Consider the following 27,852-nt stretch of genomic DNA (forward strand, 5'->3'; position numbering starts at 1 on the left):
GCTGTCGCTAGGACATCGCTGGGAGTCACACAGCAGAGGAGGAACATGTGTGATCCCTCTGGCTGCAGAGGAGAAGAGACAAATCCACAGTGTGATACACGCTTTCTCGACTTTGATGCCCTCGAGTATCTTTCAGACGATCGTTCCCTTTTTCCTCACTGTGGGAGTGGATAAGGGGGAGAGAAGAGTCTGGACAGCCGCCCACTACCTCTTGTCCTTTGCCTGAAGCTGGAGCTCATAATTTACGTTTCCCCAAAATGTCCATTCATCGTGGCCAGGACAGTGTTCTCGCTTCAAGCTTCCCCTTGGGCTCCCTCCAGCGTGGAGGCTGTAGCTCAGGTGCGGCGGGCCCCGGCCTTTCTGTAGTGACGGCGCTCTCGCTCTCGGAGCCTGGCTTCCCGGATGCATGTCCCCCAGGGAAGCATCTGCAGCTCCACCACTGGAAGCGTTTCAGCCATTCCCCTAAAACCTAATTGAGAGGAAAATGACAATAAGACAGAACAAGTCCCCAGCCTCAGGCACAAGGGAAGGTTTGATCAACGTGATTCTTACTTACTTTTATTTCTTCTCGCGTTCCGGGAGGATTCCCGTCCGCCTCCCGAGATCTCCAGCCCCGGGCCCTCCTGTGGATCGGACTTTTCATCTGGGTGCTTTTGCTGTCCCGCGCAGTTCACTGCTTTCTCTTCCTCCTCATAGGTCAGCAAGACCGGTGCCGAAGGAGCCGTGCTCGATGAAGCTAAAAATATCAATAAATCTTTGTCTGCTCTTGGAAACGTGATCTCTGCCTTGGCAGAAGGGACAGTAAGTGATGCTGTCCCCGTCTTATTAAGTGATATTATGAGAAGTTGCTTTTTGGGTCTGTGTCCCCTCTTTGCCACATACCCCAGAGATTAGTTTGTTTTCCTTTAGAAAGGGACAGAGGGAATCTGGCTGTAGACACCCTGCTTGCTGGGAGATCCAGTCCATTTAAAATATATGAATGGTGATGCTAATTTCCTACAACCCGGGTCCCGGAATGGGCAGTCTGAACTTTGGCCAAATCCAAAGACCCAATGTCCCCATCTTGCTTGTGTGTGTGGTTTTTTTTTTTTTTTCTCTGAATGGACAATGGCTGTAATAGCCAATACTTTTTTTTTTTTTTTTTCTTTCCTAAATAGAAAACACACGTGCCATACCGGGACAGCAAGATGACTCGGATTCTTCAGGACTCTCTGGGCGGGAACTGTAGAACCACCATTGTTATTTGCTGTTCTCCCTCTGTCTTCAACGAGGCTGAGACCAAGTCAACACTGATGTTTGGGCAAAGGTGGGTGTGGTCTCTCATTCCCATGCTCTGAGCTGGGTCTTTGGTGAGGGGCAAGGAGGTCAGCAAGCAAGGAGGTAGAGTGAGGGCCAAGCGGTCCATGACAAAATTGCACCCAGCAGGTATTGCCTTGTAAACTGAAGGCATCGTTCACCAAGGCCAAAGGAAAACTTAACGTTTTACAATAATTGGCAGAGATATGCCAATCAGAGATATGATATTTGTAAAAAGTGCTCATACGTAGTATAGATGTGATTGCTGGTAACTCAGTGCAGTGTTGCTTTTGTTCTTCACAGAATAAACTCTCACTCTCGGGTTCACAGGATTTCGAGTGTGGACAGCTCAAGATTGATAACTATCTTTAACTCTAATATTTGGGTTCCATTACAGAGATGCTAATAGAATAGCCAGAAACTTGGATGCATGTAGGGTAGCTGCATAAATAGTAAAGGGGGCAAAGGAAATCCTCATGCTAACCTTGGGAGTGGGAGTTACACACTGGATGCTGAGGAGAGGGCACGGCCAAATGAGATTTCCTGGATCTCTGAGAACTCACAGGTGGGCAGGAGGATAGTGTGGTAACCCTGAGACGTTCATGTGTGTGGGTCCGCATGCGCCTGCCCAGCCCTCCCTGCCGCCCAGAGCTCGCCTCCCTTGGCGTGGTCCCTCAGTGCCAGGTCAGCGTGCGGCTTCCAGGGCTACCAGGCCCTTCCATCCTGAACACCTGTGCAGCCTTCGGACAAGTCTCTGCTGCCTTATTTGTAAATGGGTGCACAGAGCTCTCCCCCTGCCTTCCTCCTGGGAGTGTGCTGTGTGCTCACTGAGAAATAGTTTAAGGTGCCTAGAGGAAGGACAGATGGGGGTGGGCAGGCTGCATGGGAAATTGTTAGGGCTTGTTTAAACTGCATTAAACCCCAGTCATTTCCTGAGCCCACAGCAGAACATAGAATTACCCAGTCATGGCACCTGTGGGACGTCTAAATAAATAATAATTACATTGAAATGTTGTAGAACTCATCTATCTTTTTAAAACTGGATTTGGGTCCTGCTCAGATCACTTCCTTGATTAGTCAAATGCTTAGGTCAGTGAATTGTGGTAGGAAAATGCCTGCTTTCCTCAAGGGTCATGAGATACCCCTAAAGCAGTATCAGCTTATGGGAAGCACAGATACTATGGTGATCATCTTGCCTGCCCTGTCTCTCCTGGTTTCTCCATCTTTTTTTTTTTTTTTTAAAGATTTTATTTATTTATTCATGAGAGACACAGAGGGAGAGAGACAGGCAGAGACACAGGCAGAAGGAGAAGCGGGCTCCATGCAGGGAGCCCGACATGGGACTCGATCCTGGGACCCCAGGACCACGCCTTAAGCCAAAAGCAGACGCTCCACCACTGAGCCACCTAGGTGTCCCCAGGTTTCTTCATCTTTAATGGTTTTCTCTAAAGACATGTTTGAGCAAACCAGCACCAAATGCATTTATGGGGGAAACATTAAAAAATTTTTTTAAAAAAATTTCTCACTTGCAAAGTAAAAATAGTCTGAATCATTGCAAGCCAGAGATGGCCTGGGCCTGGGCTACCTATCTCAAGGTTGCCGCTGTGAGCGTTTGCAGCGGTCTGTAGGAAGAGTCTCAGTGTAAGTCCAAATGACTATCTTCTTTCTTCTGACCTTAGTGAGGCAGTCGTCAGCATCGTCATTATCACTAGGGCCCAGCACGTGGCAGGAGTGTCACATCCTCGTAGCAGTTCTCATCTCACCTGAGTACAGGTGACATTGAGGCTTAGAATGAGCTGTTAGGTGCCTTGTCTGAGCCCACGTAGCCAGTAAATGACCACACGTGTAAGATGACATAGGACGGGGACCCACAGCCTCTTCTATGCAAGATCCTCGATGAGCACAGGCCTCTGGGTCAGTAACCCCAGCTTTAAAGCCAAGTTCTACTACTGATCCATTCCCCTCTCTTGTTTACTTGTCTTCTCGAGCCTCTGCCCTTGTCTGTAGGGAGAACTAGAGCGCCTACCTCTGAGAATTGTTGGGAGGATTAGTGAGTTGCCTCAGTTTTGACTTTGCATAGAGGCAGGCCGGCAGGGAACAGGTGTTGAGTGGTTGCAGGTTTTCCTTTGCCTCCATCTTCAACAGTGTACAGTGTGGGAAAGGCACAGAAAGGATGGGACTGCACAGAATGGAATGGAATGTATGGGATAGGATTGGGTAGGACTGGGACAGAAGGGGCCGGACCGAGCCAGGTAGACTTAGAAGTTAGTTTCTGGAATGAGAGACTAAAGAAAGGCTGATGCTAATTTGGGGTTCCAGGGAATAAAAATAAAATGTCAATTCTCTTTTCAACTGGAATAGGTTGGTCTGCCATGTTTTATCAGAGTCCTCTGCATACTGGCTGCGTGAGGGCAGGGACCTGGTTTATCATTAGTGTCACTTGTCTCAACAAGCATCCGGCACAACCGGCACACACAGTAGAGGGTTGTTAAATAAATGCTTATCGAATGGATGGATGGATGCATGAAGTGCTTATTGTGTAGGATTCCTTAGAACATTAGGGCAGGTGCTGACCTGTGACACCATTACGTCCAGAAGTTTGGTTAGCTTTAGGTCTGGTGTGTTTTCCAGCCCTATAATTGGAAAGGTGTGAGGTTTTGTTCCTCTCCCCCCATCCCTGAGTTACTTAATGGATTCTTCAAGGACATCTAACTTCTCTATGGGGCCCATACCTGCTTTATTGTTAAATATACGCAGTGAACCCAATTACACAGCAGACACGAGTCTGAACATCGGATTAGACATGGTATCTGATAGCTAATGAGATTAAGCACTTTGAACTCCGAAAAGACTGCCGGGCACATCTCAAATTCAGTGTAACGAGTGTTCATTATGCTCTTGTTGCAGGGTGGCCAAACCTTGGGGCTGCTCAAGGTTCCTTCGTTATTCCTGTGTGGTTCTTTCAAAGACACGCAGAAGGTCCATGGTTGTTGCTAGGCTACTTTACTGTATTGATGCCTTGAGTCAAACAATAGCGTGTCCTTTGAAGCAGTAGACACATGATAGAGTCTACGAGTGCCTGAGGGCAGCCTCCCAGGTCAGCACTCTTTAGGATTCTAGATTAGGTACTGGAATTAAAGGGGGGAAAGTGTCCACTGTCTGTTTCATGGTTTCAGTGATGAATTCCGCCTCTTCTGTGTGGTCAGACCTGTGAGTCCTTGGGTCCCCCGTGTCCCCTGAGCGCCCCACATTGTGCTGGCAAAGAAGCAGAAGCCATTTTCTGTGTCTCAAAGAGCTTCTAATCTAGTTGAGGAGGGGACGCTTGAATTTCTAGGGTCAAAGAGCTGGAGTGTGGGAAAGCAGAATGCTTCTGTGCTTTTAAAGGGATAAGGTACTCAAATTAGAACCCTTTCATTGATTTTTTTTTTCCTTTTGGCTTCCAGCAGTTTATCTCTTAGTCTTTAATTACTCTTCCGAAGTACTTTCATAGCACAGTTGGCAAAGGATAGTTGTAAGTTTAGGAGTATGAACTTGGCTCACCCAGTTATCTTGGAAGCCTGTTTAATGTACCATAATGGGGGGAGAAGGGAGCCCCCGGGGGCTGGCCCATCAGTTTGGAGTAGGCCTGAATCAGCACAAGAGTTTTGATTAATCTTGTATGAATAATTCAAAGGCCTTATTTGTACGTTGTATGTAGAAGGAGAATTGGTAATTTGGGGAAAGTAATATTCTTCTTTTTCTGATACGCACTTTTTTTTTGCTTAAATTGTGCCACCTCCTGCCCAGTTTCGTGGAAGCTGGGTTAGTCCTGAGCAGCGTGCATGCAAAACTCATGTCATCAGAGCATGGTAACAAGTTATCTGCAAGGGTAAGAGTGAGCACTTTGGCCAGGGGAGACCCTTGGCTGTACCTTTGACATAAAATGGAAAAAAGACTCAGATGACTCCTGTTGCAGTGCTGTTGCTGAAGCACCAGTAAGGTTAGCTTTTGCTCTTGGAGGGAGATATCCTGTGGGTGATGCTGGTTTAACCAGGTGCCAAATCCTCATCCAAATCCATTATTTCTCCGTGTTTCTCAGGAAACCAGAACTTTTTCAAAAGACACAAAACTAAGAGCTTTTAATTTTTCATTCCCTGTCCCCCACTGACAAGCAAGGAAAACAGCCTCACCGGGAAATGGGAAGGTGCTTTGCATCAGTCATGTTTCCAGTAGAAGGTTAAGTGTTTTATGTGGGAACTGGGACTCAGAACACATTAGAAGGTGTGATGGTTTTATGTGTCAGCTTGGCTAGGCTGCAGAACTCAATTATTTAATCAAACACCAATCTAGGTGTCACTAGGAAGCTTTTTGTAAATGTGGTTAACATAAATGTGGTTAACATCTACCATCAGTTGACTTTAGGTAATGTACATTGCTCTCCGTAGCATGGGTGGGCCTCGTGCAATCAGTTGAAGACCTTAAGAGCAAAACCTGAGGTTTCTCAGAGAGGAAGAAATTCTGCCTCAAAACTGCAGCATCGGGATCCCTGGGTGGCGCAGCGGTTTGGCGCCTGCCTTTGGCCCAGGGCGCGATCCTGGAGACGCGGGATCGAATCCCACATCGGGCTCCCGGTGCATGGAGCCTGCTTCTCCCTCTGCCTGTGTCTCTGCGCCTCTCTCTCTCTCTCTCTCTGTGACTATCATAAAAAAAAAAAAAAAAAAAAACAAAAACTGCAGCATCAATCCCCACGTCAGTTTCCAGCCTGCTAGCCTGCCCTGTGGCTCTCAGACTTTCTAGTCCCCACAATCGTGATAAACACAGAAAGTAGGGTATATCCTTTATGTCCATACATATACACGCATGTATGGATATCTCTCTATTCATCGTTAGATACCTCTATCTGCCCTATTGGTTCTCTCTCTTTAGAGAACTCTGACTGATAAAGGAACGCTGGGCTCCTTCCTCCTGCCCTACAGTGGGAGGGTCTCCATCTCTGTCTCTGTCACACCATTCACCATGCAGAGTCGCATGTTACAGAGGGAGTCTGTGCGCTGAAGGTGTGGGATTGTCGGGAGCTCCTTTCAAATGCCAGTACTATCCTGAACACCCAGAGAGGGAAGGAAAATGCTGAAAACAAGAGTTAAGAAGATACCAAGAACAAACATCGTTCTGACTCTTCCGGGAGACCGAAGTAATTAGGAGAATTCAGGTGGTATGTAACCTGTTGATCATTCAGAACTGACGACGGCCCGAAAGTACAAGTGCAGGCGATTATGGAGGACTTGGGTGGGGATGGGATTTACGTGCATAGTGATGTGAACCAAATATTTGTAAAACTTCCTCTCTTCAACAAGGGCTTGATTCACCTGCCAAATTATGAGAATACCTGTAGAATGTTGTCACCCGTGGGGACTTAACCTCGGTGGTAGAGATGGATGCGGTTGGCAACCCTAGAAGGGTGGATATATGCTTCCAGACGTGTAAACTACAAATTCAGTGGCAGAGAGACCTAGAGGTGCTGGGCTGGAAATAGAATGCTTGAGGACGTGGGGGCAGGGTCTTCCTTCCACTCCTCAATGAAATATGCCTAAAGGAGTCCTTTTCTGACTGTGTCCCTATGGGGATCTAGGCGGAGGTTGTGCTGTGGCCTCTGCTCTTTGCTGTGCTTGGTCTGGCGGTTAACCTTTTTTTTTTTTTTTTTTAAGAGTTTTATTTATTTATTTGAGAGCAAGAGAGAGAGCAGGAGAGAGGGGAGGAGCAGAGGGAAAGAGGAGCAGCCTCACCACTGAGCAGGGAGCTAGACGTGGGGCTCAATCCCAGGACGCTGAGATCATGACCCCAGAGCCCCATTTAAGATTGTTTTTCAAAGGTGGTTAACATTCATTAGCATTGACGTCTTTTAAAAACTGGGTCCTGGTTCCCTTCCTGTGGGGAAAGGAGATGTTATATCTGGGGAAAGGCTGGATCATCTATTTTTTAAGCAGTGCCTGACTCTCTGAAGCAAACAGAAACAAAGAAAAATTGGAAAACAGAAACCGTGATAACTGTACTCTGAAGATTTGGCTCATTAGTGCTGAGCGGGTCTTGCCTTTAGGGTATATACCTGAGGTTAGTTAAGGTCTTCCCCAAGTGGTCTTGGTTAGGATTTTGCGCAGTGTCTGCTATGAATATAACTTATGGAATAGGCATTTATTTCTTTGTACAGCTTGGGGGCTCTGGCTGAAAAAACTGAGGGTCTTTGGGAATGAAGACTCAAGACAGTTGTCTGTTCCTTTGGGAGTAATCAGGTCACACTGGGATTAACCAAATGTTGTCACGGTGAGGTTGACCTGTGAAGATGGTGAGGGAGCTGCGGATCTACGGCTAGAGTAAGGCTTCAGCAGATCACTGTTTTGTTTTCCTATACTGGGAAGATAACATCCCAAAACTGTAGGTCTGTGTGGTATCGCTATGGTTATATAGGTTCAGCTAGGCAAAACCATAAAACCTGCCTTAAGAGCGCATCTCATGATTTGCTGTCCCATTGATTTTGCTTCCTTGGAAGCTATTTGAAATTCTTTCAGTGGCCGGGTTGAAGAGTAAATGCACATGGGTGTGCTCACGCGTCCCTGAATTGTGTCTGTAACACAGTCTTTGAGCGCTCAGAGGATCCATGCTGATTCACTGTATTTGGACAATGAGTCCAGATGTAATGCTGTTTAGTGTAATTTCAGCTAGCCAGTATATGGAAACCCAAAGTAAAAGAGCAAAGAATGTGAAAGTTGGAAGATAATTGGATGTGCTCTGAAGGGAGCAGGGCAGACAAACAGAAACCAGTAGACCACTGCCCACCCATCCTGATGGCAATGAGCTAAACATTTACCCAGGAGGAAAGAGAATTGTGAGTGGCCGAAGTAGATAGGACCTAATGATTAGGCTCCTCTCTTCTGTAAATATTTCTGAAGTTCATGGTAAAGCGCAAAAGGGACTATAGATGTTCAACATCTTTTTACTCTAAGTCTCTTAAGGGAATGAGAGACTGAGATACTCTTTATTTTACTTCGCAAGGTTGGTTTCAAACCCCTAGACAGAATGTTTGTTCTTTTTAAAACAAATAACTCCAGGCACAGAGATTCAGGTATCTCTCTTAGTGACTCTGGTTTATTCCAAGATTTAGAAATTCTTGCATCTAACTTGATTTCTTTCCTTTTTAAAGATTTTATTTATTTATTTATGAGAGACACAGAGAGAGAGAGAGACAGAGACCCAGGCAGAGGGAGAAGCAGGCTCCCTGCAGGGAGCCCGAGGTGGGACTCGATCCCGGGACCCCGGGGTCACGCCCTGGGCCGAAGGCAGATGCTTAACCACTGAGCCATGACGGTGACTTTTAATGAGGAGAGATTTTTAAATTTGAATGAAGTCAAATTTATCTTTACTTCTATATCCTATTTAGGAAATCATTACCACAAAGTCTTAAAGATATTCTCCTGTTTTGTTCTAGAGGCTTTATTCTTTTTACGTTTCACATTTATGTGTATGATTCATCTGGAAGAGAACGTTTATATGCTATTGGAGGAGTTGATAAAGGTCACACACACCCCTCTCCCTCAGCACCATATTTTAAAGGCCCATCCTTTCCCACTGTGCTGTATGGGCATCTTGTTGTGTATTAGATGACTTTGTAGGTTGTCTGTTTCTAGATGATCCGTTCTATGCCTATTCTTTTTTTTTCCCCTAATGATTTATTTATTTTTAGAGCGTGTGCACGTGTGCGCCGGGCGTGGGAGGGGCCAAGGGAGAGGGAGAGAACCCAAGCAGATTCCACACCTGCATTGAGCTGGACCCTTCAATGTCCACAAGCATTTTAGCCATAGGTTGTTTTTCACTTTCTGACTTACTGAGTTGATAGTGCACGCTGTGGTGCTTGTGCTCGTCCTGAGGAGCATCCATGCTGCCGCCGGAGGATGTTGGAAGGCGAGATGAGAGTGTCGAGCTGGCACAGACTGGAAGTAGTAATGAAATTGCTGCTGTTTGAATGAATTAGAGCTGAAGCACTTCTAGGGACAGAAGCCTCAAGCTACAGAGAACGAGGGAGAATTTTACTAATTCTTAAGTGGAGTCTTAGGATGAAATCATCTCACTCCTTTTGACAGTTGGGTTATTTAGTTGTCTGTTTTAAGAATTAATTTTTGGAATGACATATGTAGCCCTGATGAGGGCTGGTGAATTTCTTTCCCCGAAATAGAAATCGTGTCCAAAATGTCGTTTCATGACAACAGTTAATTAACCTGAATCACACATCAGATAATGCTGGCAAATATGACAGTACAAGAACTTGTGGGAGTTAATGGAAAAGGGAAGAGCAAATAAAACAGGAAATCACAGTTTTAAATGAAGTTTTTGCCTTCTTCAGTAAATAATAAGTGGGTTTCGGTCGTGGTCAGTTTCCTTTTTAATTGGGCAGGTCTGCTTGTGTGTTCATTGCTGCAGGTAACTAGGTGAATCATGTCTTTTTAGTATTAGCTAGAGCTGCCACCGCCTTTGCTCCCATCGGCTGCTCCCTGAGTGACTGTCCAGACGTCCACTGGGGCATCAGGCCCCCGCCCCCCCCATTCGCCCTCGAGAGTCACTCCATCTCTTATACTGGAAATGACAAAATGATGCCCCTCAGGCATGTTTGTTTGCCCCACACATTATTTTGGAAAACCGTTTAAAACCAGGAGATAAAAGTACTGACTTTTCCTTGGAAAATGGGATGAATAGAGAGCAGTGGGCCCCCCACTCCCGCGTGGTGACAATTTCCTGTGAAGAGGGGGTGCTCAGCAGCGAGCCTTGGTTTACCTGGCTGGCCTGAAACTGTCAGGTGATGCACCGGTCCCGGGAAACACGTTGACGTGTGTTCCACACACCAGGGACGATTCTAGGGATGTGATTAAGGGAAGCGACTGATTGTGTTACCTCTGTCTGTGGTTTATTGGTAGGAGAAACTGTAAACTCTACAAGACATTGGCTCAGTTGTCTTGGTATAGCCCCGGTGTTTCATAAACGTTAGGATAGAAGGAAACTCTCCCTTAGGAAGATGAACGTGGCAGGCCTGTGCACGATGCATCGAGGAGGATGCTGAGTGCTTGAGAAAAAGACCATCGTCACACGTCAGGGCCAAGAACATAGATTTAGGTGGTGGCAGGGGGAACAGAGAAAGACGTGGCCCTGGAAACCCCTTGGGATGTAGACTGGCAGGGGGAAAGGGGAATGGGGAATGGCGAGTTTGGTGAGTTTGGAGGGGGTGGTAGTAGGTGCCAGAGTCCCTTCTGCTTCCCAGTCTCGGCCTTCTGATGGGAAGGCACCTGAAGCTTAATTGTATTCACGATTTAGCTAAGCCAGTAGCTACCCTGAGTTTCTCCCTTCTGTTTCTGGACCCCAGGGCCAAGACCATCAAGAATACGGTGTCTGTGAACCTGGAATTGACGGCAGAAGAATGGAAGAAGAAATACGAGAAAGAGAAAGAGAAAAACAAGACTCTGAAGAATGTGATCCAGCATCTAGAGATGGAACTGAACCGATGGAGGAATGGTAAGGAGGAATGAGGCACGAACGTGTGTTTGCCTTTTCCTGGGGCAGCCGGGATCCTGGGTCACTTGGGGAGGAGGGGACGGTGGTGGAGCTCGGTCCCGCCTCGCAGCAGCCCGTGTGCGCGAGTGAGGTTTTCTCTCTGCCTGAACCCCAGTCATTGGCGGACTTGTGTGCTTCGTGTGGGCAAGTGACTGTTTGCAGGGTTGCCTTAATCTCTTTCCGATGACGTGCTCCCCGATCTGTTATTGTAGTTCTCCTCTGCTAGCCCCAGCTGAGGTTTAGAGGGCAGGGCTCGAGACTTTGTGGCTCTGATTGCTTTTGGTTAAATGAAAAATGTCATTCTCTCCTATGTGAGTCTTATAATTGATTTAGGGTTAAAAGTCAGCTTTGGCAAATATTTGCAATTGGGGGGTGGGGAGGGCGTCCAAGGGATCTTCATGCTCTGCTTCTTCAGAGCCAGAAATAGAGGGCTCCTAAAGAAGCTCTGTACTAAAATGGAGTCTTACAGGCTTATTTCGTGACTGTTTTTTTTTTTTTTTATTCTCCGAAAAAACATTCTCTTTGGTTTGTTACTCAAAGAAAGTATCTCCGAGAGCTGACACACACTGGGTGGGTGGGTTGTGGGTGAGGCGTTGAAGAGGGGTTTCCAGATCCAAGTGCAGACAGATTATTTCGGAAATTTTAGCATTGTGATAGAATTAGAAGGTAGAAGTCTTTTTCTTTTTCTTCTCTCTCTTTTTTTTTTTTTTTTAGCTGAACTAGGCAGGCAGGTGTGTGTAGGGGCACAGTGGATAGTTGGAGATTCGGATGCTGTGTCCACTGTACCTGGGGCGCTGCTGCAGACCTCAGTCTCTTGGGTGAGCATCGGAGCCTGGGGCTGCCCGCAGGGTTGGGGGAGAGCCCGCCTGTAGGTAATTGCAGACTTAGCGCTTCTGCGTTTGCCGCCGTGCTGTGCTAGGAAAGGTGGGGTGCCGATGACCTACTATTCAATGGAAAAACAATTGTGAAGCAAAGCGGGATTCAGGAGAGGTTCGAGAAGTGACCTAGTAGCCTAAATAACACAATTCTTTTCTTTTTGGGAGATTTTCTAGCTGCACACATGTTTTGAAAGTGGCTACAATAATTGAATAATTCAGCACCTGGGGCCGGTGGCTGATTCCTTGCAATTTGGCAGGAGTTAGGAGAGTGGGGAGGGATGGTTGGCAAGGCAGGGAGCGGCCGTATGAAATTTTGTTCTATTTCTGGGATCCTCTTGGGTCAGTTCTCTGCTGGGCAACTGGAACATTCAGTAAAGCCTTTTGGTAAAGGGAGGGAGCCTGGTCTAAGAACACTGTGCAGCGGGCAACTGGCCTTGTTTTTTTCTTTTCTGTCCTAGCCCTTGCCAAGCTCTCACCCTGCAGTGCTCCATCTCTCCACCAGCTCTGTCCTCTGGGGTCTGGCCCCGCCATCCTGTTTGCCTACTCACCCTCCTGCCCGGGCACAGTCCCTTGGCTTTGGACTTTTAACTTGGCATCGTTTTAATTGTCCCTCTTCATTCACCTTGTAAAGGTACTCAGAAATATATGGTTTTCCATGTCCTACGGGGTGAGAGCCTACATAAGCCCTATTTACAGAATTTGGGAAAACTCATGTATGGTTTCTGGCACGTGATAGACTTTCATAGATTACGTAAATGTGCCTTTAATCCATTGCTGGAGAGGAAAGGGTGAGCCGTCAGTCATGGTCTCTGCACTTACGGAGCTTGCGGTCCTGCTGAGGGAGAGACTCCAGCCAAAAAGGGAAAGGATAAGGGACTAAAAGTTATTACAACAGGCCCTGACTTTGAGAAGCCAGTGAAGGCTTCCCCCAGTATGCAACCTAGGGAATAGCATCTAAGAGAAACAGTTAGGAGCAGCAAGGTCGAAGTGGGAGTTGAGGGTAGAGGGACCTGCATTGACAACATCCCCTGGGGGCAGCCTGGATGTGGGGAGGTGGGGTGGGGCAGTCGTGGCCTGAGATGGGTGGGAGGGGTTCAGGATTTTATCTGGGAAGCAGTGAGAAGCCCTTCAGGGATATTAAACTGAAGGTCATATGATAAGGTTTGCAGCTTTAAGATCTGTTGGTTGTTGGTCGTATTGGAGAACGGACTGGAGAGGGGGGAGGAGGGCCAGGAACAAGGATGGTCTTCCAGGGATGAGGTTACAGTAGTTGGGTGGAGAGACCGGGCAATGGAAAGGGAGAGACCTGGGCGGACCAGAGAGGTATGTAGGAGGTTAGATCAGCAGGCCTTGCTGAGGAGCTGGCCCTGGGGAGAGAGTGCCAACTTTGCTGGCTTGCCGAGGTGGATGGAGGGTGGGACCATTTACTGAAACAAGAAACACCAGAGGAGAACCAGACTGAAGACAGATGAGGCGAGGGGGGAGCTTTGCAGTGCCCCTCTAACATCCAGGTGAAGTGCCAAATAAGGAATTAGGTCCAAGGGTGCAGCGCTCCCTCGGAGGCACTGGCTTAGCTGGGGAAATAAATAGAAGTTGAACTTGAGGAAGTGCATGAAGGCATAGGTAGGGGTGAGCTTCCCTATAGAGAGGGCGGGCAGGGAAGAGGAGAGGGAGAGGGTCTTGAGAGCGACCCCCTCTGCCATTACCCCGTAATCCCTGAGTGGGGGTGATAGAGGAAGGGATCTGCAGAGCCCTCCTGGCCTCCCAAGCTGACATCTGTGTCTTAAAGACAATTTTTTTCCAAAAGCGAAAGTTTGCAAATGTAGAGGAGGAGCGTCGGTGATACAGATTTGGGGCTGGAAGTGTGGCCGGTAGAGGTAGAGCATCGTGGGGCTGGTCCTGGGAGCAGCTGTGAGCGCAGGACGACCTCAGGATTAACGGTCGCGCGTCCAGCCACACAGCCCCGGATGCTGGTCCTGTGCCTAGGCTGGGCCCGAGCCCTCAAGCAGCCCTCGAGGTTTGGTCCGGCCGGGGACTCCCCCATGGTGGCTGCGTCCTGGACAGGGCAGGGCTGTGCGTGTAGGGCGGCGGCCTGCGCACAGCCCTGCCGAGGTTAGGGCTTGGCACGCTCCACTTAGAGGAGCGTGAGACCCGCCACACGGGAAGGAAGGCCCTGGGAGCGCCTGCACCAGGCCTCCCTCCTCACAGCGGCGAGTGGGGCTGGTTGGTGTCCCCAGAGGGTGGGCTCTTGAGAGCTGACAGAGAGGAGACGCGGTGCCCTCACCTGTCACCTGTCACCGAGGGACAGGGGATTTCTGACTTTCTTCGGAAACTCGACGCGAGCATCGGCTCCAAACTTGGAGGAGCCCGCGGCCTGGTTCACATCCCGCCTGGAGGCTGCACAGGCCAGCGGTGGCGTCAGGTGGTGCCGTCCCCGCTGCCGAGGGGGTGCCCGTCCTTTGGGGTGTGTCGGTTCGATCAGCCGTGGAAGATCAAGAGAAGACGCGCGCGTGCCTCCCCCTGCTGCGCTTTCCACTCTGTGCTGTTCTGTAGACTGAGGCAGGGAAAGAAAGGACTGGAAGGGGTAAAATCGCACGATGTCACAGTGGCAGGTTGGGTCCGGGCCGATCCTGTGAAGCGAGGAGGCGGATGGAAGTGGGTCGTCCTGGGACCCGCTGCAGAGAGGGCGTTGGCCGCCCGAGGTCGTGGAGAAGTGGAATGAGCCCCCTGTTGCGAGCCTGCAGACCGGCTCCCCCCCGGAGCCCCTGCTCCGAACCCGCTTTGAGCGCTGCGGCTTCGGGGCCTAGCGCAGAACACAAGCCTGCCGGTTTTGTCCTCGGGGCACCGTGGAACTCGGGGCGAACCCGCCACGCTCGGCCGTGCCTCCTCTCTGCGCCTGGCATCGGGCAGGCAGGCTCAGGACACCGCATGCTGGCTGACGGGGAGGCCCTGCCTTGATTTTGTAAGGAAGGAAGAAGGAGGGCCAGGCGCCTAGGGGTGCCGGGGTTGGAACAGGAGGCCTTAAGCAGGACGGGAAAGCACGCGGTATCTGTGAGCGACTCAAGAATCCAAGAACAGCCGAGCAGCCGACCTCACCTGGCAAACCTGGGCCTACTCAGAGGCCAGGCCTCCCAAGGGGCCGTGCCTGCCGTGGATCCCCTCTTGGGTTTCCTCCCCCTTCCTTGCACCCCCTTCCTTGAGGCCCAGAGGCCTGGGAGAGAAGGGAGCCACTGAACGTGGTGCTGGGCCCTCCGCTGGGCTCTCCGACCAGGCCTCCACGCCCTGGAAGATGGAATTCCTCACAAGGAGAATGGGAGCTAAGTGAAAAACACCCACTGGGTCCACGGCACTCTGCTAGTGACATCTTGTGGGCTGAGATCGATCAACAGTCCTTGGAGTCTGGAAGGTGTTGGCAGCTCAGCCTCAGGAGCTCTGTGCAGCCTCTGTGCTTACGGACAGATAGATGCAGGAGGCAGTTGCCACGAGTAGGATTGGTTTTTGGGTTTTTTCCTTCCCAGCTCTGCTGTTTGTTCATCACATACATGGTAAGGACTTGAACATAGGGTTGGATTCAGAGTGAGTTATGGCTCCCGGTTCACCCCGCCGCTTCCCCCAGTTCATCCCAAAGACTCTTGATGGGAGGGTGGGGAGGCGGCGCTGGAATCCCAGGGCCGGGACCCTCGGAAAGGGAATGGGCGCACTTTCCCCATTGCTGCCAGGTCGGTCCTTACACGTGCCCCCTCTTCTTTGATAATTCTTTGAATTTTGCCCTTTATTTTTTAAAGATTTTACTTATTTATGAGAGAGAGAGAAGCGGGCTTCCTGCGGGGAGCCCGAAGAGGCACTGGATCCCAGGACTTCAGCATCACGCCCTGAGCCCGAAGGCAGATGCTCAACCACTGAGCCCCTCAGGTGTCCCTGAATTTTGCCCGTTTAAAAGCAGCCACATCCTACTGGGGGCTTAAGTCAGAAAAGGAGGCCCTGAAGATCCAGGTGTCAGAAGTGCAGGGAAATGACCCAACAATAGGGCACATCTGCAGTGTCTCATGAATAATTAAATACATTAAATAACAGAATGGATGTAGATTTACCCCATCTGCTGAAGCCATGCAAAGAAATGATTTCATCACAGGCTGGGAAGGCGTGGAAAAATCGGCAATCTCTCTCTAGAACAGATTTGTTCTCCACCATTTAAAACCTGCCAGGCCAGCAGGCTTGCTTTCCCTAACTGGCTGAATCTGTAGCCGGGAGTCTGATCCGGGGCTTTGTGGGACTGTGTGGCCTCGCGTAGCTGGCACACAATTTGCTCTCCTAGCATTAGAAATGTCGAGCGTGCCGCCCCTCCCCTGGCCTGGATTCAGGCCTGCAGTAGGAGCTCAGAAGTTAGCGTTTCGTTGGAGACCTCCTGGTTTGTTAGGCTCGCTTCTCTTGAGAGCCCAGCCAGACGCTGTAGAAAGCCTGACCGCTAGGAGCTAGGAGAACGGTGGGGGCTGCCCAAGGGGTCAGGACTGTGAAGAGATTTCGGCGTCTTGGGTGACCAGTTTATTAGAAAATTACTCTAGAAGGGATTAGAAAATGTCTTAAGCTGCTTACAATATTTTTAGGAACTAGGGTGAGAGATGCTATTTGTGTGCAAAATAATCCCATAAAGGAATGACTTTTTTTTTTTTTAAACCTCACATTTATATAATGACATCTTGTAGCCAGCTGCTCTTACCCATCTGGCAACTTAAAGATTTCCTTTTAGTTTCTTTGATATAGAAATTACCTGCCATTAGGTCTGCCACTGGGCCTGTTTAATTGGTATTAAAAGAAAGAGCCTCCTTTGCCAGATCTGCTGTGGTTTCTGACGGAAGCTGTGAGTGACCAGCAAATCTCTGCCCCTGGAGTTGCAGAGAGAATGCAATTACCTTTCTATGTTCTCCAGAGGCTTTAGGGACTCAATTTATGAAAAGGATAACTAGCTCGTTGCTATTTCATGTGTGAAATTTTAATGAATTACTGGCAGTCTAATGGTTTTCTTCTTCTTCTTCTTCTTTTTTTTTTTGAAAAAACAAGAAAAACCAAAAAGCCTGTTTTAGAATTTTTAACTAATAGCCCTAACGAGTATTTTTGATTAGTCTGCCATTCTTGTTTATTGCAATTGATGGATTTTTACTTTTTGTAGAAACGCTATTTATGCCCTCGGGAGGTTTTCGTTTTATAATTAAAATGCTCTGCAAACCTTGTAGGTGTGCTCCAAGTGAATGCTCCTGTGTACACACAAATCTTTTTAGTCCTTAAAGGTAATTACATCTGACAATAGGAAATGCCAGAATGCTTATTTAAAGAAAGGAAAGGTTTCTAGTGGGAGTGGGGGGAGCTTTCATTGTAGAAAATCAGATGCTTTACGGTATTATAAGCTCTTTCCCTATAGACAGCTGGTATAAAGCCTCGGGGAATGAACTAAGAGAAGGAGAAATTTGCTTTAAATGCAAAAAGGGGAATCAAAATAAAAATAGATGCTTATCTTCGTTTGGTGGTCCTTTTCCGGTCTCTCCCCACCATATTTTAGGACATTTTTTTTCCTCCGGGGTTTGTTTGCAGCTGTGTGCCTTGTCACAGTCGGTTGTCCCATAATCACCTCGTGGGGCCTTCTCTGGAGACTCTGTCCACTGCAGTGCAGGGAATATTCTCGATTAACGTGGAGAGATTGCCATGGAGACAGATTGCCTAGTGTCAGGTCTCGCATAGTGTTGGGAATTTACAATCCCCAGACGTGTTTGTGAGCCGGACAGTGTAGTTACCAGGGACACTTCTGGAAGTCATTTCCTCCGTCCTTTGAAGGGTAGCAGTGTTGGGGAGAACCAGCTCTCCGTTCCTCTCTGGGCAGGAGCTGTGCTCTCCTACGGATGCCTCCTGCTTTTGTTTCCTGCGTGTCGCTGCTTTGTTCTTCTCGGCCTGAACGGCTGCTGTAAAAAATAATCCTGACTGCCTGACCTTTGGAGTATAAACTGGGAAGACCTCCCTGTTTAGATGTAGCTTTGTAGGGGACATGTTGATGCTTTGATTCAGAGAATTGTTTTAGAGAAACCAGAAAGTCTGCTAGTGGTTTCGAATATTGTTTTAGTAATCACAAAAATAAGCCTGAAAGGGACTTGTGTAGTTACATTGTGTTTTATTTTTGGAATCGAGCTACAACCACAAAGGTCTTGTGAAGACCTCAGGAACAGTAATCTCGGAACAAGTAAAAAATACCTGCAAAGCCCGAACAGTTGATAAATCGTTAGGGCGAGGACAGGATAAGAGATGGACTTTAAACAATAATAAGCTTTTGCGGTTTTTTTTTACGTAGCCTATGGTAATTCAATCTTTAAGAAATGCCATGTTAAAGGAATCATTATTTTTCGTCCTTTACGAAAAAGCAAGCGAAGAGGTTAAGCAGAAGATGGACTTGTGATTAATTAGATCAGTTAAAAGATGCAGCGTGGCTCAGCGTCCTGCCACGGTACCGGAGATGTTAGCGAGGTTTGTCGAGTATGTTCAGGGTGCCTCGCGGCGGAGCGTTGGCTGCTTGTCGAACCGCTGTGTTCTTGGACAACTCTGGTACTCAGTGATGCTGCGATTCCTCAGTGGGGAAAAGGGGCAGATTTAGGGTCACTTGCCAGTAGGCTCTAGGGCATCATCCCTGGGCTCCTTAGCTCACCCCAGGCTTGTGGTGGCACTGGCTCTCGGCCATGTGGAACCAAGGAACTTGGGGACTAGGTCTCTTCCAGCGGTGTTTGCATCTCGCCTCTGCACTCGGGGCAAGTTGGCATAGGATGATAGGACTATGTTCTACTGGTTTCTGGTCTAGTGCAGTCAAGAATTGCACCTTCATCAGGCTTAAGCTGCAAGATTAAATTCATGCTGCACTGGATTGCCCTGTTCACAAAGTTCAGAAGGTAGAGCTGAAAAATTAGAGATGCAGTCCTAACCCAACTAGGGGAAAGATTCACCAAAATGTTAGTGGTACGCATCTCTGGAGAAGGATCAAAATTGGGAGGTAGGGGTGAAGGAGGGCTTTACAGTTTTTGTGTATGTAATTTGTGGTTAGAAAAAGATAGATCTATATATTTAGGCAAAAAAAGAAAAAAAGAAATCCTTGGGAACTAGAATATGGTACTGCTTTTATAGCCTGTGGATTTAGCAGGCCGGAGAGAATATAGATCCTTTAATTGGATGAAATCCAGTCTGTACTGCAAGGTCCTTGATGGATGTTTTAAACCAGGAATTGGAACTGAATGAAATATTGATTTGGTTCAGGTTCAGTTCAAAGACTACTCTGATATTCTGGTTTTGTTTCAGGTCAATAATTTTAGAAAAAGGCGTAGGTACAGTACAGTCTAGATGAGCTTCAGAAGGAAAAAGGGTTGGCTCAGTCTTACATGCAGCAAAGGAATACTTCATTCCAGGTTTTGCTTCAAATGGAACTGTGACACAGAAACGAAATCACTGGATGTTAATTTTATTTGACAGGGAGGCCTTCCTACCGTTTTGTGATTATCAGGTGAGATTACGAAATCTTAAGCAGCAAAGCTAACCCATCACAAGGTGTTTTGTTTATATATTCAGATAAATGTGTGCAGTGTCCAGGTGGCTTCCTTGAGGCGCGTTGCATAGTGTTAACAAAGCCACAGATGAGGAGATCCAGTTCTTTTTCTTTTTTCTTTTTTTAGAAATTCCCTCTGTCTTAGGGCAGTTTTCCTGGGGACTTTCCACAAAATGCATTTTATGGGCTGAGAACTGGGTGAGGCTTGGAACATTGCAGACACTCCCTGATTGTAGCAAACTGAGTGTGAAGTCGATGGTAAACATTGTGATGGAAAAGTATGTTTGGTTTTGGTTTGCTTTCCAAAAAGATGTTTGAGAGACTCAGTTGGGCCACATGGTTTTCATAGAATCCTTTTTATGCAGTCTGTCTTTGCAAGGTGATTTTCTGGTTGTGGCTGGCCACTGACCAGCCTGAGAACTTCCCTTTTGCCCTTCAATTTGAATAGTCAAGGTTTTTTTTTTTTTGTTTTGTTTTGGTTTGGGTTTTTTTTTGATGATTTTATTTATTCATGAGAGACACACAGAGAGAGGCAGAGACACAGGCAGAGGGAGAAGCAGGCTCCCTGCAGGGGAGCCCGATGTGGGACTCCATCCCGGGACCCCGGGGTCACGCCCTGGGCTGAAGGCAGACGCTCAACCACTGAGCCCCCAGCTGCCTCTTGAATAGTCAAGCTCAGTAATGCTTCCTTCAGAGGCCTCAGCAAACACTGCTCTGTAGACCGAGAAGTAGTAGGTGCCAGTCTGCAGACTGAGAAGTGGTATGCAGGGTGTCCGCGCGATATTCTGCATTGGCTGCTTTTTCTTTCCTGGATCTACTTGACATCATAAGAAATTAGTGTATTTGAAGTCTCCAGGTGAGCCAATTAATTCTGACCTCCTAGGGGAGAGGATGATAGTAGAATATGTGTTTGTGTTATGTCAGTCAGAGCTCCTGGGTCCAGGGCTACCCTGGTTTTCTGCTTCAGATTCAGAGGGTCTTGGATTCAGACTATTACGGCCCTGGAGTGTTCCCCTCAATAGTGATGAATTTCCTTGATTTAACTATTTTTCCTAATGGAATGATATCCTAATTAATTGGTAATTAGGATGCCTCAGAGGTCTGTTTGCCTGTGAATCAACCACTAGATAGAATCTGATTCCAACAAAACCCCAGAATATTCCCCAAAAAAGGGAAAGTGTCTGCAAAAAATTCTGGATGTCCCTGCAAGCTGTATTAGTGAAGAGTTTGTGTGGTTGGTGGAACCCGAGTATTTAAGTGATGCATCATGAGACAGGGAGTAGTATATAGTCTTCTTCCTCCTTAGACTAGTTTTGGTCAATTAACTACCACCTTCCTTGCCAAATAAAAAGAGCACAAGCTCTGACTTTCTACGACAGCTCTCTATTGTGTCCTCTGTGTCTTTTCATGGGAGTAGGTATTTTTGGAACTCTTCCTGTAGGGTTACATGCTGAATTTCTTCAATCCCCAACCCCTCTTGTGCTTTGCAGGAGAAGCTGTGCCTGAGGATGAACAGATCAATGCTAAGGACCAGAAGACCTTGGAGCCCTGTGATAACACCCCCATCATAGATAATATTGCTCCTGTTGTTGCTGGCATCTCTGCAGAGGAGAAAGAGAAGTATGATGAGGAGATCTCCAGTCTCTACAGACAGCTGGATGATAAGGTCTGTAGCCAGAGATGATAGTCTTCACTCTGGTACCTAGGCTGAAGCTGGCGGGGCCTAGACTTACTGGCCAGAAGCAGCTTCCAGGCCCATGGAGCTGATATAGGGCTGCAGACTGACGTTTACGTCTGTCTCCTTAATATCTGACCTGCTCTTGATTGGAACTTGACTCGTGTGGAATGGAAACTTTCATGGGAGTTTGATAGGAAGACCTGGAGAGTTGGTCTAGATAGAGAGTCTTCACTCTGGACATGGGTCTGGGGCTGATCACTGCATGAGAATAGGGGTGGTGTGAGTTGCATGATCTTTGTGTAATTGTCCCTTCTATTTTTCTCTGGGCCTGTGCCTCACCTCTTGAAAACTTGAACGGTAGTGCCAGCTGTAGGGACAAGGTGGTGACTCCTAAAGCTAATATTCTTTAATCATGTAGCTCTCAGGCCCTGGGATGAGGAACCAATGGTAGTGGCTTGTGGTCTGACAGCTTTGCCTTTATTGGTGAATCTGTTTTCAGGGGCTTACTCTTGAATGAAGTAGTTGGAACATGCTGTTAGGGATGTCCAATTCTATGGCAAACTTTTGGGACTCAAAAGTCATGTAAATGCACAAGTTGGAATGGAAGAAAAGAGACCTTGGAGAACACTGTATATCATTCGTCCCCAGTGAAGGTCGGGTTAGGAATCCCAGAGGCATAGGAAATTAAATTGATGTCTCATGTGATCTTGGCATATTGCCCTTGGAATATTCTACATCCTTTCGGTTCATTTCATCAAGGTTGCTGATATTTTTAGTCTGATTTAATCTTTTCTGCTGTGGTTCAGCTTGGAGTGCTTGGGGACACCTCTGGTTTGGCTGAAACAGCTTTGTTAACATTGCTATTAATCTTACGGGCCTGAAAAAAAAAAATCTTATGGGCCTGGCTATTCTGAGTGAAGCTCAGTCCGTATCACCTTTACGAGCAAAGTGTGAAGCTAGTTCTGCTTATCTGTGACTCTGGGAATTCGTGTTGTAACCACAGTGTTAAACTGGGGGCACCCCGCCCTTCTGGCAACCTCTTTGATGAGACAGTCACACCCTTAGAGCGGGGTTAAGTGCCCTTTAGGCACTTGACATACTATTATCCTTCCATGTCTAACCAGATACGATTATGCAAAATCTCAAACTAAGAGAAAAAGAAGATCAATAGTAAGGTAAAAGTGGATGCAGTTTCTTGATTTCTCCGAAGAAACACTATTGTTTAAACCTACTACAGTTTCCTTTTTCATTTTAGAATTGATAGGTTCACTTTAGTAATCCCTAAAGAATTTCGGTTGATGAATGGTAACCTGGTTCTATACTTTGTTTTCTACGAAGAGACTCCTGCCATGGTTGGAATGGGCATCATTTGCTTTGGTAGCCTAAGGAGCTTTCAGTGTTTGGAGTCTCGGATGCAGCTTCTGGAGTGTAGTGATGAGGACTGAGTCAGTGAGCGAGGGAAATGCCATGCTTGGGGGTGTCCAGTTGGTAGCTGGCGGAGCTGACCTTAGAGTCTCTGCCTCCTGATGACAAGCCTACGGCACTCCCTGTGACGTCATTTTCCTAGAGCATTCACTTGGAAGACCCTCTAAAGCACACATTTCAGGGTTATCGTTTGTGTTCCATCACAGGGGGTCGCTGAGATCTGAGAGAGCACTGACCAGCCTCAGCCACAGAGGGCACCGGTGCTGTGGTCTGACCTTAGTGACTCTCCCCTTGGGCTGCCTGGTGATGCCTTATCAGCTGTCATTCTTCCTTGTCCTCCTCTTAAAGGTTCTAGAAGGTTTTTCATGCTTCTGATGAGAGGTGGTTTGATAGTTTTGAGAATATGCGAGTTGAGGCATGGCATCTTTATAGGTTATTGAGTGGTAGAGCTGAAAGTATCTAGGTCTAGATGAGAAGCTAGCCTGGGCAGGTCGGGGGGATGGGTTACATGACTTGGCTGGTTTATATCACCCCCGTAGGTGGCAGGGCTGGAATGAGGCTGTGTATCTTTTGGCTCCCAGTCCTGTGGTCATCTCGTTTGGGTCTTAGCCCTTTACACGAGGAGCTTGTCAACCCTAATGAGTCTAATTATAGAATGTGGTAGGAGAAAGACTATATGTGGTCTCCTCCCAGCTGTTCCCTCTGCCCCTCTGCGCTGTCTCTCCAAGGGTCTAAGGACAGGTACTGTCCAAGGCAGGACCGTGTGATGGAAAAACATACACTTTAGAGTCTGACGTGTGTCTTAATAGTGCTGGGCTTGGACTGATGAATGGCCTACCCTGCTGGTGGTACTTTTCTCATCTGCAACATGGGGCTTGTATCTGGTTCCCCCCAAAAGTTGTAGCAGGGATAAAAGTTTCTGGGGTGTAGCAGTTGATCAGTAAATAGTAGTTTCTTTCTTTCTCTTCTGGGTTCTGTTTACTTATGGGAGAATGTCATCCTGTGTGGTATCCGCGGGGTGGTGGTGCAAAGGTGGGTTGCAAGCAGAGTTACAAGATGAGCAAGTTGGCGCTGGCACTGTTTCTTTTGTTTTCTCATCTCCTCCAATACTAGGATTCTATTGGAAATGTGTGAGAGGAATTAAGTGCAAGTAGAAATAGAAGTTGAACCTTATTTCACTGATTACCATTGCAACAAAATGTTTTTTTTTTATAATTAAAGGTGGCCCGTGACCAGTTGGCAACTCACCATTTCAGATATATGAAAATTCAAGAACAAGAGTATTTTCTGAAAAGTGCTTTGGAATCTGTTATGTATGACTAGACCTTAACAGTCAGCATCGGAGTGAGCTCGTTCTAAGGAATGCACTCGAGTGTATAGACGTAGCCTGTGCAGCACATTTTATTCTGGAGGTTTTGAAAAAATTTCAGGATTATGATAGACTATGCTCATTCCTTGGAGAAGTCTCCTTCACAGAGGCTGAGTGTAGTCTTGGCAGTGTCTCTGGTACAAGTGATTCGTGGTCTTATAATGTAATCCCTGCTCCTCACATCCTTCCCAGATGGGCTGATGGCCCTGTTTCCTAACGGTACCTCAGAAATCACTGTACCTGCCTTGTCACCTGTCAGAGAGGAAGCCTGCGATCTTCAGGCTCCGAGTGAACACAGAAGAACAAAGGGCGGGCTTCACTGTTGTGCTTCTCTTCTGATTTCTATCCCTTGTAGCCGTTGCTGATGTGTCCCAGGGGAAGGGATGGCAGCTCCCTGATGTTAAACTCCTCGAGTCTTTTATGTTAAGTTGTTTAATATTTATGTGCCAAGGAACATAAACACAAAATTGTTCCTGGTAACTGACGTTCTAAGTTTATAAAGTAGAAGAGGAAATATGCCCTACAGAGTAGTCTCCTAGTTGTGCAAGTACCATTTTTTTGGCAGTTTCACTCTGGTGTAATTTCCCTAATTCTCCTGCCAGAAATTGGATTTGGGGAGAAAAGTCATAAGTATTTTGTTGAACCATTAAAGAAACATTGGAGTGAAAAGTTCGGTGGAAACAAGGCTCCCTGAACAGAAAAATAAGGCCAAAAGGTGTCCTCCACAAAGGACAATGAGATACAGATCTTATAATCCTGATTTTAGAATTTTCTTGCTCCATGGAAAGCGTCACACGGAGTCCATCTGATTTAAATGTATGCATAGACCCGACCAAATAGGCCAGAGAATATCCCATGGACAAGTGGGGTTCTACACCCCAGGCCCTTGAGTTCACTCCTGAACACTGGAAAGGGCAGAAGGTGTGGTGCGTGGGTTTTTACAAGCTGCCCTGAGGACACCTGGGTGGCACCTGGCACAGAGGGACCCAAGGATACGGAATCCGACTCTGCTTGGGGTTTAAAGCCCGGAAGGGTTGTCAAATGGGATTTTCCCTGTTTGTAAGGGAGGGATACACGTGAAGCCAAGTTGTTCTTAGCAGGCTAGGCATCACATTTGCATTTTGAATTCATGACAGTGTGTGTAGGGAAGGCTGAGCCTGCTCTGGTTAAGGGCTGTCCACCCGCCGCTCTGCCCGCACTGGGGGGACCGCACTGGGGGAGCAGACGCGATTGCCCTGGGTGGCTGGGCCGCGGGAGGCGCGTAGCTCTGGCTTTGGCGCAGCAGCACCTAGTGGCAGCAAGTGAGAGCGAGGGAAGCACAGTGGAGAGGAGGTTTCCCACTTTTAACGATAGGCAGGAAAGGAAGCCCTCATGTTTCTGCCTCCCCCACTACCTTGAGTTTTTTTTTTGTTGTTGTTGCTGTTTTTTTTCAAACTGGCAAGAAAATTAACTTCTAATCAAGAGGGAGAGCTGCTCATGCCCAAGATTAATTCTCTAGTGCATGTTTTCCAATCTCTCTAACTAAGAGATTTGAAGTGGAAATATTGGTCTCTCCTACCGATCATGTGGCAGCATTCCTGGTCATTGATGTGTTTGACGAGATTTGGAACATGAATATATTACAGTGCAGATGGTTAGAAGTTCACTGTCTTATTTTTTTTATTAGCGTCTTTGAACTGGGAGGCATAGCTCCAAAGTCCCTTTCAATTCCTAAACCCTAGCTCTCTGATTTCTGGATGAGCAGAAATTGAGTTGAATGTGCAGGCTATTATATATCCCAGAAAACCCAGATGTTTCACCTGCTGAGAAAGGTGGGCACAGAGGTGTTTTAACCCAATCAAGATCCCAGAGCCAATCTCTCATCTATGGGGAAGCACCACCATTCCCCTCATCTTATTAGCAAGCTTACAGCTGGCATCCTGGTATCCCACTGTCGTCGGGAAGCCAGGATATCAAAAATGACATAACTAACCCCAAAACATTAAACATGATGTTTCGTTTCAGGATGATGAAATTAACCAGCAGAGCCAGCTGGCTGAAAAGCTAAAGCAACAGATGTTGGATCAGGACGAGGTAAAGAATGCAATAAATTTTTTTTATGAAGTTCTCTTATTAGTCTTTGTTGTTGATGTTTGTTCCAGAAATTTAATTTGCAAAGAATTTTTTCAAAAATCATTGAATCATGTGGACATTTCTTGGTAGATTTCCTTTCAGTGCCTGTTAAAAGCTGATTTTAGAAAATAAATGTCTGACTTTGTAGAGCTCTGAGGTTTTGAGAATGAGTAGCTGGTTGCTGCAGTGAGTCTTTGAAGTGCAGAGATGAAGGAGTTTGGTGCTTGGGCAAGGATGATTCTGATTCCACATACCCAGTGCCCAGCACTCCCCCTGTTGCTGGCTATTTTCATTTTTTTTTCCAGCTTTGCAAATCAGCCAGCTCAGGTCTTTGATACACACTGTGTTCTCATGCTATCTTGTAGGAAGTAAAAAAAATAAAAATAAAAACAAAAGTAGAGATGGAGGGGAGGGTGAAGCAAAGAGGAAAGGGCTCCAAGGGCTCAACTGGTATGTGTTTAATATGGTAAAAAGGAGGCAAATTGTTTTCAACCTTTCCGTGGATGGCATTCAGTCCTCCAGTGAACGTGCCAAGTATTTTACAAACAGGAACCTAAGTAAAGGTTAGATAGCCAATCTGTCACACATAGATGATTAGTGGTTCTCCTGCTGAGGACCATCGAAGTATTTTTTTTTCTCTTCTGTGCTTTAGTATGCTTTCTGCTTTGTTGTTAAAATGCTATGGATGGGATCATATGATACAATTCTAGCAGGTGGCTTGGGTTCATGTCCTCAGTCCCAGCCTTCCATAGACCTAATTCTCTTTATAGCCATTCCTTTGTCTTCCTTTTTTGTTTTCCTTTGTTGTTTCAGGGCAATGACCATACCTCCTGTGCAAACAATACCCTTGGTAGGGAGATCATCTATGCCTTTGCAATCAGATCAATCATTTTTAAATTGATTTTTGTCTTAACTATAGTTGGGTCTTCCATCTGCTTGGTGTTCCCTGCCTTCTTCCTCCTATTCTATTCCTTTGCATCTCCAACTTGGTACAACTGTCTATGATAAACTTCCTTTTTCTTACAGTTAAAACTCAGTATTTTTTTTTTCTATTCTACCAAGGCAATATATGTTCTATATAAGAAAAATCAGAAAATATAATAGGCACAAAGATAATGAACACATCCGTAAGCCTAGTCATTCACTTTTAACTAATGTTAACGTTTGGGATATGTCCTTCTACACATTCATGATGAATGTTAAGAAAAAATGACAGTTGCCCATTTTTACTGTTCCGGTTGACTCTGAAATCAACCTGTTTACAATGTGAAATAGCAGTAAGGTTAACGAGCCATACAAGTATTGTCATCATTGTCCTCAGAGATGACTCCCTTCATTGTTCCTTCTATGTTCAACATTTGGAATAGCCAGCCAGCTACAGAGTATGGTGATTTTTGATATGTGATCAATTCTTTAGTTAAGCCTCTGCAGGTTTATTTTTTCCCTTTTATTTTTTTAAAGATTTTATTTATTTATTCATGAGAGACACGGGCAGAGGGAGAAGCAGGTTCCCTGCAGGGAGCCTGATGTCAGACTTGGTCCCAGGACTCCGGAGTCATGAGACGCTCAACCACTGAGCCACTCAGGTGCCCCAAGCCTATGGCAGCTTTAAACTTTAAAAAAAAAAAAAAAACCACAACCAAAAAAACTCTAGAAAGAAAAACAGATTTTTGAAGCCTCATGCTATTTTTTTTTAAATATTGTCTAGATATACAGTAGGGTTTCTAGTCATCCTCAGCATCCTATATCTGTTATTTTCTGTTTTCTGTTTTTGGTTTTTTTTTCTAGAGAGAGAGAGAGAGTGAGTGGGCGAGCAGGGGGAAGGGCAAAGGGATACAGACAATCTTAAAAGGCTCCACACCCAGTGCAGAGCCTGACTCGGGGCTCAGTCTCATGACCCTGAGATCATGACCTGAGCTGAAATTTAGAAGCAACGCTTAACTGACTGAGCTAC

General features: G+C 46.8%; 1 protein-coding gene across 1 annotated transcript in view; it reads left to right on the top strand.

Moving 5' to 3' along the window:
• The window catches only part of KIF5C (kinesin family member 5C), a 151,209-nt gene that overhangs the window by 78,990 nt on the left and 44,367 nt on the right, over window positions 1-27,852 (top strand). Inside the window, exons 9-13 of the mRNA XM_041739887.1 lie at window positions 697-801; window positions 1,158-1,306; window positions 10,679-10,827; window positions 20,805-20,980; window positions 25,791-25,859. Of these exons, the coding sequence (XP_041595821.1) occupies window positions 697-801; window positions 1,158-1,306; window positions 10,679-10,827; window positions 20,805-20,980; window positions 25,791-25,859 (648 nt within the window). The remainder of the gene's footprint in view (window positions 1-696; window positions 802-1,157; window positions 1,307-10,678; window positions 10,828-20,804; window positions 20,981-25,790; window positions 25,860-27,852) is intronic.

This window comes from Vulpes lagopus, chromosome 24 (genome assembly GCF_018345385.1).
Source record: "Vulpes lagopus strain Blue_001 chromosome 24, ASM1834538v1, whole genome shotgun sequence".
Lineage (NCBI taxonomy): Eukaryota > Metazoa > Chordata > Mammalia > Carnivora > Canidae > Vulpes > Vulpes lagopus.